Source organism: Felis catus, chromosome D3 (assembly GCF_018350175.1).
Source record: "Felis catus isolate Fca126 chromosome D3, F.catus_Fca126_mat1.0, whole genome shotgun sequence".
In the NCBI taxonomy this organism is placed as follows: domain Eukaryota; kingdom Metazoa; phylum Chordata; class Mammalia; order Carnivora; family Felidae; genus Felis; species Felis catus.
The window spans coordinates 57,363,763-57,377,257 of NC_058379.1; the positions used below are offsets into that span (position 1 = coordinate 57,363,763).

At 41.4% G+C, this 13,495-nt stretch overlaps 1 protein-coding gene across 5 annotated transcripts in view; it reads left to right on the forward strand.

The window, feature by feature from the left end:
- The window catches only part of MOCOS (molybdenum cofactor sulfurase), a 56,230-nt gene that overhangs the window by 29,757 nt on the left and 12,978 nt on the right, over positions 1–13,495 (forward strand). For all 5 annotated transcript variants that reach the window (XM_023241876.2, XM_045042101.1, XM_045042100.1 and 2 more), the window contains 3 exons: positions 1,182–1,344; positions 7,927–8,005; positions 9,488–9,609. In XM_023241876.2, coding sequence (XP_023097644.2) covers positions 1,182–1,344; positions 7,927–8,005; positions 9,488–9,609 — 364 coding nt within the window. The remainder of the gene's footprint in view (positions 1–1,181; positions 1,345–7,926; positions 8,006–9,487; positions 9,610–13,495) is intronic.

Sequence of the window (13,495 nt, forward strand, 5' to 3'; positions counted from 1 at the left end):
TTTACATTTTAATTTTGTAGAAATATGAAGAATTCGGGAAAACTTATACACTTAAAGTGGATCAACTCAGTGACCACTCCAGTGTAGCCATAATTTGTGCAAGAAATATGTCTGCAGTATCAGGGTATGCCTGTACAGGAATTCACCACGGTGGAAGGATATACAGAAAGCAGGAGTGATGGAGGCTTATGGGAAGGGGAGCTTGGGGACTGGGTGGGGTGGAGACGTATTTTCCATGCACACTTTTGTTCTCTCTGAATGTTGCTCCATGCACACACATTATCCATGTAAAAGACAGCTTGATGGGAATGCAAGCTGGTGCAGCCACTCTGGAAAACAGTATGGAGGTTCCTCAAAAAACTAAAAATAGAACTACCCTACGACCCAGCAATTGCACTACTAGGCATTTATCCACAGGATACAGGTGTACTGTTTTGAAGGGACACATGCACCCCCATGTTTATAGCAGCACTATCAACAATAACCAAAGTATGGAAAGAGCCCAGATGGCCATCAATGGATGAATGAAAAAAGAAAATGTGGTATATATATACAATGGAGGATTACTCGGCAATCAAAAGGAATGAATCTTGCCATTTGCAACTATGTGGATGGAACTAGAGGGTATTATGCTAAGTGAAATTAGTCAGAGAAAGACAAAAATCATATGACTTCACTCATATGAGGACTTTAAGACACAGAACAGATGAACACAAGGGAAGGGAAGCAAAAATAATATAAAAACAGGGAGGGGGACAAAACAGAAGAGACTCATAAATACGGAGAACAAACTGAGGGTTACTGGAGGGGTTGTGGGAGGGGGGATGAGCTAAATGGATAAGGGGCACTAAGGAATCTACTCCTGAAATCTTTGTTTCACTATATGCTAATTTGAATGTAAATTTTAAAAAATAAAAAATAAAACAAGTTAAAAAAAAAAAAAGACAGCTCGAAGAGGAGAAAGGTAAGAAGTGGATCTGGAGGATGAATGAAAGGTATCTAACTCTCTCACGGTCTCTTGCATTGTCTGCTTTGCTTTACTTTCTCTTTTTCCTTCATTTCCTCCTCCAAGAGTATGTCCTGAATTCGTGAAGATTGTCTGTACTTGTGCAGCCACTGTGCAATAATGTGAAGACCATTTTTGAGGAGCCCTGCCCTAAAATACTTATCTTTTTCTTTAGGTGACCAAGTGGCCTATAGGAAGCCAAGGGCTGTTGTATGACCGGAGCTGGATGGTTGTGAATCACAATGGCGTTTGCCTGAGTCAGAAGCAGGAACCCCGGCTCTGCCTGATCCAGCCCTTCATTGACCTGCCGCAAAAGATCATGGTCATCAAAGCCAAAGGTGCGAAAACTGGGTTCGTCTTTACGAATTAACTGTCAAGAGTAGCTTTTCTTCTCCCATGAGAGAAAAATAATAGGTTTTCCTCTGCCAAATATTAAAATAATCCTGAAGGAAGTGAAATGATGTCTGAAAGACAACAAAATGTTTCTGCTCCTTGTGTTTAGAGAAATTTCTGGAGAGAGGTAAAGATCTAATGAAATCACTCGAAAAATAAAGAAATATAAAATTTGATTTGTCTTTTTACTTATATTCTCTTTATTTCCATCACCTGTCATGATATGTACTCAAACTTTAATTCTTCCTTGTTGATTTTTTGTTATGAACTATCTAATATATATAAAAGTATAGATCAGCTCTGTGCAATGGAACTTTATTTGATGATGGAAATGTTCAGGATCTATTTAGTCCAGATTGGTAGCCATTAGTTACCTGTGGCTATTGAGCACATGAAATGTGGCTAGTGGGAAATGTATGGTTCAGGAGTTTTTTGGTGTATTCACAATTGCCTCTTCTGAATGTCTCATATCAATGGGATTGTGTTGTATGTGACTGGCTTCTTTTTTTTTTTTTTGTGTGTGGTTTTATCACCACCAACTTTTTTTTTTCAACGTTTATTTATTTTTGGGACAGAGAGAGACAGAGCATGAACGGGGGAGGGGCAGAGAGAGAGAGGGAGACACAGAATCGGAAACAGGCTCCAGGCTCCGAGCCATCAGCCCAGAGCCCGACGCGGGGCTCGAACTCACGGACCGCGAGATCGTGACCTGGCTGAAGTCGGACGCTTAACCGACTGCGCCACCCAGGCGCCCCATGACTGGCTTCTTTCACTTAGCATCATGTTTTTGAGGGTCATCTATATTGTCGAATAATATTCCATTGCATGGATATACCATTAAAAAATCCATTTATTAGTTGAAGGATATTTAGATTGTTTCCACTTTTTGGCTATTCGAAATCATGCTGCTGTGAACATTTGTGTACAAGTTTTTGTGTGGACATGTTTTCAATTTTGCTGGGTCTGTACCGAAGGGTAGAATTGCTGGGTCATGTGGGAACTCTGTGTTCAGCATTTCCAAAGTGGCTGCATCACGATTTTATATACCCACCAGCAATGTATGGTGGTTTTAATTTCTCCACATCCTCAACACTTATTATTTTCTGTTGTTTTTGTTTTTTAATAGCCATCAGAATGGTATGTAGTGGTACGTATGTGGCTTTGATTTGCATTTCCTTAATGATTATCTTTTCATGTGTTTATAGGTCATTTGTATATCTTCTTCAGAAAAATATCTATTAAGATTCTTTGCTTGTTTATTTTTGAATTATTGAGTTGTAAGAGTCCTTTATATATTCTGTGTAGAAGTCCCTTTTCAGATCTATGATTTTCAAATATTTTTTCCCATTCTGTAGGTTGTCTTTATACCTTCTGGATGGCTCTTTTACTTTTTTTTAATTTTATTTTTAATCTTTTAAAATTTACATCCAAATTGGTTAGCATATAGTGAAACAATGATTTCAGGAGTAGATTCCTTACCCATTTAGCCCATCCCCCCTCCCACAACCCCTCCTGTAACCCTCTGTTCTCCATATTTATGAGTCTCTTCTGTTTTGTTCCCCTCCCTGTTTTTATATTATTTTTGCTTCCCTTCCCTTGTGTTCATCTGTTCTGTGTCTTAAAGTCCTCATATGAGTGAAGTCATGTGATTTTTGTCTTTCTCTGACTGACTAATTTCACTTAGCATAATGCCCTCTAGTTCCATCCACGTAGTTGCAAATGGCAAGATTCATTGTTTTTGATTGCTGAGTAATCCTCCATTGTATGTTTTTCTTTATCCATTCATCCATTGATGGCCATTTGGGCTCTTTCCATACTTTGGTTATTGTTGATAGTGCTGCTATAAACATGGGGGTGCATGTGTCCCTTCGAAACAGCACACCTGTATCCTGTGGATAAATGCCTAGTGGTGCAATTGCTGGGTCGTAGGGTAGTTCTATTTTTAGTTTTTTGAGGACCCTCCATACTGTTTTCCAGAGTGGCTGCACCAGCTTGCATTGCCACCAACAATGCAAAACAGATCCTCTTTCTCTGCATCCTCACCAACATCTGTTGTTGCCTGAGTTGTTAATGTTAGCCATTCTGACAGGTGTGAGGTGATATCTCAGTGTGGTTTTGATTTGTATTTCCCTGATGATGAGTGATGTTGAGCATTTTTTCATGTGTCGGTTGGCCATCTGGATGTCTTCTTTGGAGAAGTGTCTATTCATGTCTTTTGCCCATTTCTTCACTGGATTATTTGTTTTTTGGGTGTTGAGTTTGGTAATTTCTTTATAGATTTTGGATACTAACCCTTTATCTGATATGTCGTTTGCAAATATCTTTTCCCATTCTGTGGGTTGCCTTTTAGTTTTGCTGATTGTTTCCTTTGCTGTGCAGAAGCTTTTTATTTTGATGAGGTCCCAGTAGTTCATTTTTGCTTTGTTTCCCTTGCCTCTGGAGACGTGTTGGGTAAGAAGTTGCTGCAGCCAAGATCACAGAGGTTTTTGGCTGCTTTCTCCTCGAGGATTTTGATGGCTTCCTGTCTTACATTGAGGTCTTTCATCCATTTTGAGTTTATTTTTGTGTATGGTGTAAGAAAGTGGTCCAGGTTCATTCTTCTGCATGTTGCCGTCCGGTTTTCCCAGCACCACTTGCTGAAGAGACTGTCTTTATTCCACTGGATATTCTTTCCTGCTTTGTCAAAGATTAGTTGGCCATATGTTTGTGGGTCCATTTCTGGGTTCTCTATTCTGTTCCATTGATCTGAGTGTCTGTTCTTGTGCCAGTACCATACTGTCTTGATGATTACAGCTTTGTAGTATAGCTTGAAGTCTGGGATTGTGATGCCTCCTGCTTTGGTTTTCTTTTTCAAGATTGCTTTGGCTATTCGAAGTCTTTCCTGGTTCCATACAAATGTTAGGCTTATTTGTTCTAGCTCTGTGAAGAATGCTGGTGTTATTTTGATAGGGATTGCATTGAATGTGTAGTTTGCTTTGGGTAGTATCAACATTTTAACAATATATGTTCTTCCTATCTAGGAGCATGGAATCTTTTTCCCTTTTTTTGTGTCTTCTTCAATTTCTTTCATAAGCTTTCTATAGTGTTCAGTGTATAGATTTTTCACCTCTTTGGTTAGATTTATTCCTAGGTATTTTATGTTTTTTGGTGCAACTGTAAATGGGATTGATTCCTTGATTTCTTTCTGTCGCTTCATTGTTGGTGTATAGGAATGCAACCGATTTCTGTGCATTGATTTTATATCCTGCAACTTTGCTGAATTCATGAATCAATTCTAGCAGTTTTTTTGGTGGAATCTTTTGGGTTTTCCATATAGAGTATCATGTCATCTGCGAAGAGTGGAAGTTTGACCTCCTCCTGGCCGATTTGGATGCCTTTTAGCTCTTTTACTCTTAATCTGCCTATATCACTATATTTAAAGTGAGTTTCCTGTATCCAGCATACAATTGGCTCGTGCTTTTTTATCCACTTTGACAATCTCTGTATACTTATTGGTGTGTCCTGTTTGGATTTTTATTGCAAAATCACATATTTTGCAGTCATATATTTGTAATCATATTTTGATTGTAGTATAATATATTAATTTCAAAAGAACTTACATCATATAATATCCAGTCTTTTATTTACAGTGTTTCTCTCCATTTAAGACTTTTTTAATTACTCCAAAATTTAATAATATTTTCCAGAAACTTTTACACTTTTTTTGCTATGTAATAGTTTATTGGAATATTTTTAATACTATCTTTTTTCTATTAAATATTTTAATGGCTATCAATGCATATAGAAACACTATTGATTTTTGTATGTTAATGTTTTACCCAGTACTTTTTCTGAATTCTTATTAGTTTTATTAGTTGGTCTGAAGATTTTCTTGCATATTCTGTGTAAATAGGTATATTGTCTTCTAATAATGGTAGTAGCATATCTTTCTAATTTTTATTTATCTTCTTTCTTTTTCTTACCTTATTGCTTTGGCTAGGCCTTCTTATATAATGGTGGAGCAGTGATGGAAGATATCCTTCTTTATTACTGATTTGAATAGAATGCCTTCAAAGTTTCAAAAATAAGAATGATGCTTACTGTAGGTTTTTGGTAGATTTGCTTTACCAGGCTAAAGTAGTTCCTTTCTTATTTAGCCAAATGATGACTAGTAGTCAATTCTTATTGAATGCTTTTTCTGCATCTGTTGGTCATCATATTTTTTTCCCTACAGTCTATCAGTGTGATGTCTTACACTAGTAGATTGTCTAGTAGTAAATTATCCTTGGACTCTTGGGGGGAAAAACACTACTTGACAATGGTCTTTTGATACATTGATGGATTTGGTTTGCTAATATTTTATTTAGTATTTTTTTTCTGCCTATTTATTAGTGAGATTGATACATCATCTTCTCTTACTGTGCTTTTCTTATTTAAGTTTAGGTACCCAGGATATTAACTTACAAAAATAATTGAGTAGATTGCTTCTCTTCCTTTCTATTCTCTGAAGCATAAAAATATATATCATGACTAAGTAGGGTTTGTCCCAGAATGTAAAGAATGGGAGAAAGAAAGAAAACAAATACCCAATATCTTCCACTCCAAATCAGCAGCACTTTGTGAGGTGGTGTTGTGCCTCCTCCCACCATGTATCAGATACTCTGCTCACTTTCAGGGGACTCCTGCATTGTGGGTGGAGTAAGGACATCCTCTGGCAATGCATGACAGGACAAACTAAATAATAAATAGTAAAACAAGACATTTTAATGGTTTCCTGTGTGTGATTTGTCACTCCCAAAGATTTTAGGCATCCAGAGGTCAGGCTTTTTTATTTCTCAGTATCTCTGATCTGAGCATAGGGCTTAGTACATAATGAACTCATTTGCCATGAACTTTGTTGGGGGCCCTTGAGTTCAATTCATGGATGGCTTCCAGACTTTGTGGTCTTAACCAGAGGTCTGCAATGACCTTTAGAAGGCAGCTGAAGGCCAAAGACCCTGTGTGATTTATTTAGAGCCTTGGGTAAGGATACAAAGAGGCTGAGCACAGGCCTGCCATTGGCTGTCCAGGGTGTGCAACTGTCCACATTGTCTCCACTGCTGTGGTTACTTCCTCATAACCAATGCTCCAAGCTTGCTGTACTGCTCTCCCCTGTGTGTGCATACCTCCACTATATCCTTCTCCCATCCATACTCCTTTGACATGACAGCATCTATAATTACTCAGCACAACACATTCCTTCTCTGAACTTTTTGAGCATTCTGGATTAGTTCTTCTGGCTTTCCCCACTCAGGGCCAGGAGTGTGGAACTGGCTGTGCATGTGTAAGGTGCAGACAAGCAGGGGACGTAGTTCCCTATGGAATTCTAGATACTCAAATAGTTGCATCTCTTTCTTTGTCGTGGTGAAAGCCCTGTTGTGATGGACAGGGCCTGAGCAGCAGGCATGATCTGAAGCTTGTGATGCACCAGTTTGCTGTGCTGTGTTGTGCTCTGTGTGATGAGGAAGGACCAAGAGGGGCAGGGACGCAGGCACGCATGACATGAACTTGCCTGAGGGACAGTGTGAGCGGTGTGACTGGCAGCCATGCTGAGAGGGCTAGAGGGCACAGGTGAGTCACACAGGAGGAGCTCCTTCTTTGAGTGTCTGCAGAATAGAGGGCACCACACATTCTGCTCAGGTGCCTTGGCTTCCTGCCTTTCCCTATACTCTTAATGGCTCATGGAGGACAAGGAGTGCAGAGTGACAGAGGGCCTGGCAGTTCCAGCCTTTACCAAAGGTCTTTCACACCTTAATGGCATTGGGCTAGTTTCCTCTCATTTCATCCACGTATCTCACTCTGATTTTATTAAAGAATGGATACCACTTTAGCTGACTAATGGGTACATGAGTGTTAACTATTATTCTTTAAACTGTTACATACATATGCTCTATACTCCTTCATACATATGATACATGTAACTAATTTTTAAAAAAGCTTCCCAACCCCACTAACATAGTAACAGTTTTATTTCTGTCTGTCTGTCTGTCTTGTCTACCTATCTATCTATCCATCATGATAACAATGATTGGCGCAGGAATCCAATTGGATGCTGACTCCCAGGAGCTGTTGAGAAATACCGCTCCATGCTGATATCTTTACAGAATGAATCTTCATGCCCGCCTATTTCTAAAGGATGTAAGGGAAAACAATGGCTTTAGTATGTGGAGTCACCCAGAGGTAGAGAAATCTTCTAAGGGATTTATAGTGTTATATAAATATATATATATGTGGATGTGACTGTGGTGGATGTGACTGCAGTGGATGTGACTGCCTGAGTGCAGGGTCTTCCGTAAGAAGGCTGTTTGGTGTACAAGCTATTGTTGGTGATGACCATGCTAAAGAGAATCTCTGTGTTACAAAGAGATTTCTAAGACCTGGCCAATTATTTGATGCAATCAATTTCCAGGGTCATGACAATTCTTGTATACTTTGTGATAATGGACTTACACTTATATTGTTGTTCTTTTTGTGTGATGGTAAATCTGTCTCTAACCTATGTTCATTAGGGATGGAGCCTATAGCGGTGCCTCTTGAGGAAAATGGTGAACGGACTCAGATTTGCCAAAGCAAGGTCTGTGCGGACAGGTGAGACTCTGCCACAGGTAAAAATCTCAGGTCCATCTGCAGGGTAGTACAGAGGGGGAAGAGAGCAATGCCCTGTAGATCTGCCCTCAGGCGCACCGCCCCCTCCCATCCAATCTGCTGCCTCTTTCCCCTCATGAACTCCATGCTGACCACACTGCCCCCTGCTGTTGTTCAAACCTACCAAGCATGTTCCCTAGCCATTTAGGGATACCTGCTGTTATTTACAAGGTGCATTCCTGGTTGTACATTTGAGAGCAATGCTGTTTTCTGGCTAATAAAGAGGTAGTTAGGTCTCTTCTCAGATCCATCAGTGCTCAGATGAATGAAAACAGACTTCAGTGCAATCTCTCAAAGCATCGAAGAGAATGTGAAACTAAATGAGGTTTCATTCTACTCTTCCCTTTCTACATACAGACAGGCAGCTATTTGATCCAGGAAAAATTAAGGACATGTCTATCTTGTAATCCCAATGTAGGTTATTAGCAATTTTGCATTGTGAATTCTGGTGATGGGTAGATTTTAGAATAATTTAAAAAAAAATTTTTTTTCAACGTTTTTTATTTATTTTTGGGACAGAGAGAGACAGAGCATGAACGGGGAGGGGCAGAGAGAGAGGGAGACACAGAATCGGAAACAGGCTCCAGGCTCTGAGCCATCAGCCCAGAGCCTGACGCGGGGCTCAAACTCACGGACCGCGAGATCGTGACTTGGCCGAAGTCAGACGCTTAACCGACTGCGCCACCCAGGCGCCCCTAGAATAATTTTTAAAAATTTAAATTCTTGGGGCTCCTGGGTGGCTCAGTCGGTTGAGCATCTGGCTCTTGATCTCAGCTCAGGTCTTGATCTCAGGGTCAAGCCCTGTGTTGTTCTCCATGCCCAACATGGAGCCTACTTAAAAATTTAAAAAATTCAAAAAATTTTTTTGAATAAAAAAGTTAAATTCTTGAAATTATACTTAAAAAGTCTCTAATATTACAGAGTTTTTAAAAAACTGGATCAATGGATGCACTTATACTGGTAACTGAGAGGCATAGTGCTCTTTCCACAGACCAGACCTATTATTCCATGTGGTCTGGCCATGAGGGAAAAGATTCGCTGGTGTGTGGTAAAAACCCAGAACATATGTCTGGGTTCAAGGGCTTCTTAAAGCAAAATGTTGCTCTGGAAGCTCTCAAATTCTAAGCTTGGTGGTATTCAGTGGCTATAATGGACATAAACAAGGTCTTTTAAGAGGAACTTCCAAAGCTTCTTATCTGATCTGAAGGCTTCGCATGAGCGCTGGACCTTGGGTCTTCCTGTGCTTTGGGTATTCGCCTGCAGCTTCCTGAGTGCTCCCTTCTCCCTGGGGCCCGATATTGTATTTACGTTACATTTAGTATTATATTGTATTGTATCTTACAATTGAAAATAATTTTGCTATTTATATTATTACTTAAAGGAATACTATAGAACATTCACCACCCCTCCCCTTTTTTCCCCCAGGGTAAATACTTATAATTGTGGAGAAAAAATTTCAAGCTGGTTGTCAAGATTTTTTGGCCATCCATGTCAATTGCTCAAACAAAGTTCGAACTTTCAAAGAAGTGCAAAGAAGCGGGTCAAAGGTATCACATTTCTGGTTGGTTCTTAGGGGACAGGAACTTGGGTTTGCTCTTGCATACATCAAAATCAGCCCATGATTTATGAGTTCAAGCCCCACATCGGGCTCGCTGCTGTCAGCACAGAGCCTGCTTCAGATCCTCTGTCCCCCTCTCTCTGCCCCTCCCTTCCTTCTCTCTCTCTCTTCCTCTCTCTCAAAAATAAAAATAAACATTGAAGAAAAAATCAGCCCCTGAAGTGAATTCCCAGGGTGACTTGCTCTTGTGCAGAAAGCAGGGTGGTCCAGAGGACCCACGTGTGGTCTCTAGGATGACCCCGAGGAGGTAGAGGTGGGGTTCCACTCAGCTGTTTTGCCTCTGACAAGTGCTCTGTCTCGGTCTGTCGTGTTTAGAAGCACAATTTCATTGGGTTATATAAAAACACTGGTAGCTTGGGGGCGCCTGGGTGGCTCAGTTAGTTAAGCATCAGACTTGGGCTCAGGTCATGATCTCACAGTTTGGGAGTTCGAGCCCCGCATCGGGCTCTGTGCTGACAGCTCAGAACCTGGAGCCTGCTTCAGATTCTGTGTCTCCCTCTCTCTCTGCCCCTCCTCTGCTCATGCTCTGTCTCTCCCTGAAAACAAACAAACAAACAAACAAACAAACAAACAAACAAAAAAACATTGGCAGCTTGCTATGTCCTCAGTTTGTATGTGGGAACGAGAAAACCTGGTTGCTGGTCTTGGCTCTGTCACCACATGCCTGGGAACTTGGCCAATGCGGAGCCTCTTGGTGCCCAGACAGGTGTAGACCTCAATGCCTTCGATTTATAAAAATGCTGGTGGTTTTTCCTGCCGTAGCTGTTGTGAGCTAAAGGGAGACAGCAGAGAAGAAAGTACAGTAAAACCTTGGTTTGCAAGCATAATTCGTTCTGGAAACAGGCTTGTAATCCAAAGCACTTTTATAGCAAAGTGAATTTCCCCATGAAATAATGGAAACTCAGATGATTTGTTCCACGACCCAAAAATATTCATATAAAAATGATTACAGTACAGTGATATGATACAAAATAATAAAGTAAATACAAAATATAAAGAAAAATAAATTAATCTGTACTTACCTTTAAAAACCTTTGTGACTGGTGTGAGGGAGACAAGAGAGAGGAGGGTTATTGTATAGGACAACTTTCATTATCACTAACAGATGTTGACTACATACAGTATTTAAAATTTTTTTTAAACGTTTATTTATTTTTGAAGGAGAGAGAGAGAGAGCCTGAGTGGGGGAGGAGCAGAGAGAGACACACACAGAATCCAAAGCAGCCTCCAGGCTCTGAGCTGTCAGCACAGAGCCCGACATGGGGCTTGAACTCACGAGCTGTGAGATCTTGACCTGAGCTGAAGTTGGACGCTTAACCGACCCAGCCACCCAGGTGCCCCTACAGTACAGTATTAATGAACTCTTGTCAGATACTATGTTTAATGTTACTGGCAATAAGGCAGCAGAGGAAAAGGTCTATATCTGCAGGCAGCCTGACCTAGAATGAGGCAAAACATTCCTAAGCTTCCTCTTGTATGGAAAAGCAAGGGACTGTCCATAGGGGCTTTGAAGTGACAAAAAAATACACTAGTGCCAGCTGTGGGCACCTTCCCACATTCTGAAAAATCACTGATTTCTGCCAAACACTGCAGCTTGAGACTGACCATCCAAGCATGGGACATGATCACCCACAATCCCACAGTGAGAGAGAGAGAGAGAGGTTTGCTCATCTTACGGAACACTCAGAGACAAATTTCTCGCAATCCAAGGTTTTACTGTACTTGGAAGTTAACAGTACCACATGGGAAGAAGAGATCGCTTTCAGGTGTCTGCTCAAGTGCCAGCTTCTCAGGGAAGCCTGCTTGACTGCTCTCCTCAGGACCAGAGCCCCCACCTGAACCTCTGTGGCTCGTTCCCTGTTTTATTTTCTGTGGGGTGCTTTTCGCATCTGATAGACCATGCATTTCACTCAGTTATTCTGTTTATTAGACTGTGATACATTTTAAGCCCTGGGAGGACGGGGATTTTTGTGCACTTGTTCAGTGCTGCATCCGCTGTGCTCAGAACAGCATCTGGCACATAGTAGTTGCTCAGTAAATACTAGATGAAGGAATGAAGGGGTCACTGCCACATTACTGATTTGTGTAAGGATGACCTGGCTTAGTGATTAGCTCCCAGAGAGACTGGCTTGTAAATCTGAGTACCATTGTGACAGTATGGGGACCAGTGACTGGATCTAGTGACCTGCACAGATAAACCCATGAGTCCCTGAATACGTATGATAGAGAATTCAACGGATGTAAAATACTTGCACATTTTAGAAGTGTTGACAGTTTGTCATGTCATAAGTTGTGCAAGAAGTTGAGTTGCCATGTGATGGAGAATGGGAATAAATGTATGCTGCTCTTACTGAGGGGGTGAGCTGATGGTGTTTGGGAGTGGGTAAGCTTAGAGACATGATGAAAGGGGAGAGAGAGATGGGCACTCCGAGGAGGGACATGCAAGGAGTGGGGCTCGACGGGACCAGGGTCACCATCTAAATGAGTTGGTAGAATAAGGTCCAGTGGTTCCTGGTGCCTGCTGTCTACTTGGGGCTCAGCTGGGTCTTTAGGATGCTGGCTGAGATTATGAAGCAACGGCTGTGGTCCTCCAAGATCTAAGCTTAGAGGCAATGACCTACCAGTACACAGTGACACTAACATAAAGGTGACAATAAAGGTCTATGCAAAGGGCACGGGTTGGTGGGGGGTGGTATCTTCTCCACAGAGAGTGAGTCACGGAGGGCTTCAGGGAGGAGATGACTTTGGCACTGCGTCTTAACATGAGAGCAGGAGTTTTCTAGGCAGAGAGAGGTGGGAAGGCTAGTCAATATGGCAGGCCTTGGCATTTCATGGGCCCAGAGAGGTGTTTAGGAGGGTTGAAGGTGGGAGGGGAGCCATGGGGGAGAGCTGGGGAGAAAGGATGGATGCTTGGCCTGAGGAGTCAGTAAGTGCTACCTTGTGGTTGGGGGCATTCATTGCAAACTCTAAGCTGAGGAGTTCCGTGATGCCACACGTGTTAGAAAGATACTCTTGGCGCGATGTGGAGGCTGCTTCAGAGAGGGAGGTGAGAGAAGCACAGGGGCCAGGCAGGAAGTGACAGTGACTGTCTTCGTGGGAGGTGGGGACCTGGGTGAGGCAAAGGTAGGTGCGGAGAGGTCTGTCCCCTGCATGATGCAGTGTCAGGGAGCGTCAGCTTGAGAACATTATATTTTGAGGATGCCTTTTATGGTGGAGAGGTCCCTGACGGTCTAGGCCACTGGTCTTTGAATAATTTTAGGTTGGTACACCCGAGAGGAACCTTTCTAAAGCTACGTTATTTACGCTGTCATCTAAATTGGCCAGTGGAATTTCAACATTTAGTGGTTTGATTTTCAAGAATATTCATTAAAGTATATATATGGACAAACTGTCTTTTGATGGTCAGGAATTTTCTTTCTTTCCTTTCCCTTCTTCGACTTATACTTCCATTCCACTCCCTTGACGGAATTTTATCTTAGTGTTATATATTGTATGCTTGAAAATCTTTTCTTGTTCACTCTACCATATTTATGTGAAGCCACAATTATATATAAATGGAAATGTATACACATTTTCCAAGTTTACGGTGATCACGAGTCTAAGTGTTAGGAGATCTTTTGGGTTGAGTCCCTCTTTAATGGTACGCAGTTTATCAAAGCAACAGAAGGATATTGTACATTTTGAAAAATAGTTAATGAACAGAAAGAGAAAACATTGTTGAGAAGGAATCTCTTACTGAGATGCCTGAGCCCTCCCCCACCGCCCCACCCCTGCCATTCATTCCCGTATCCATGAATGAATGTCACCTGTGCCCA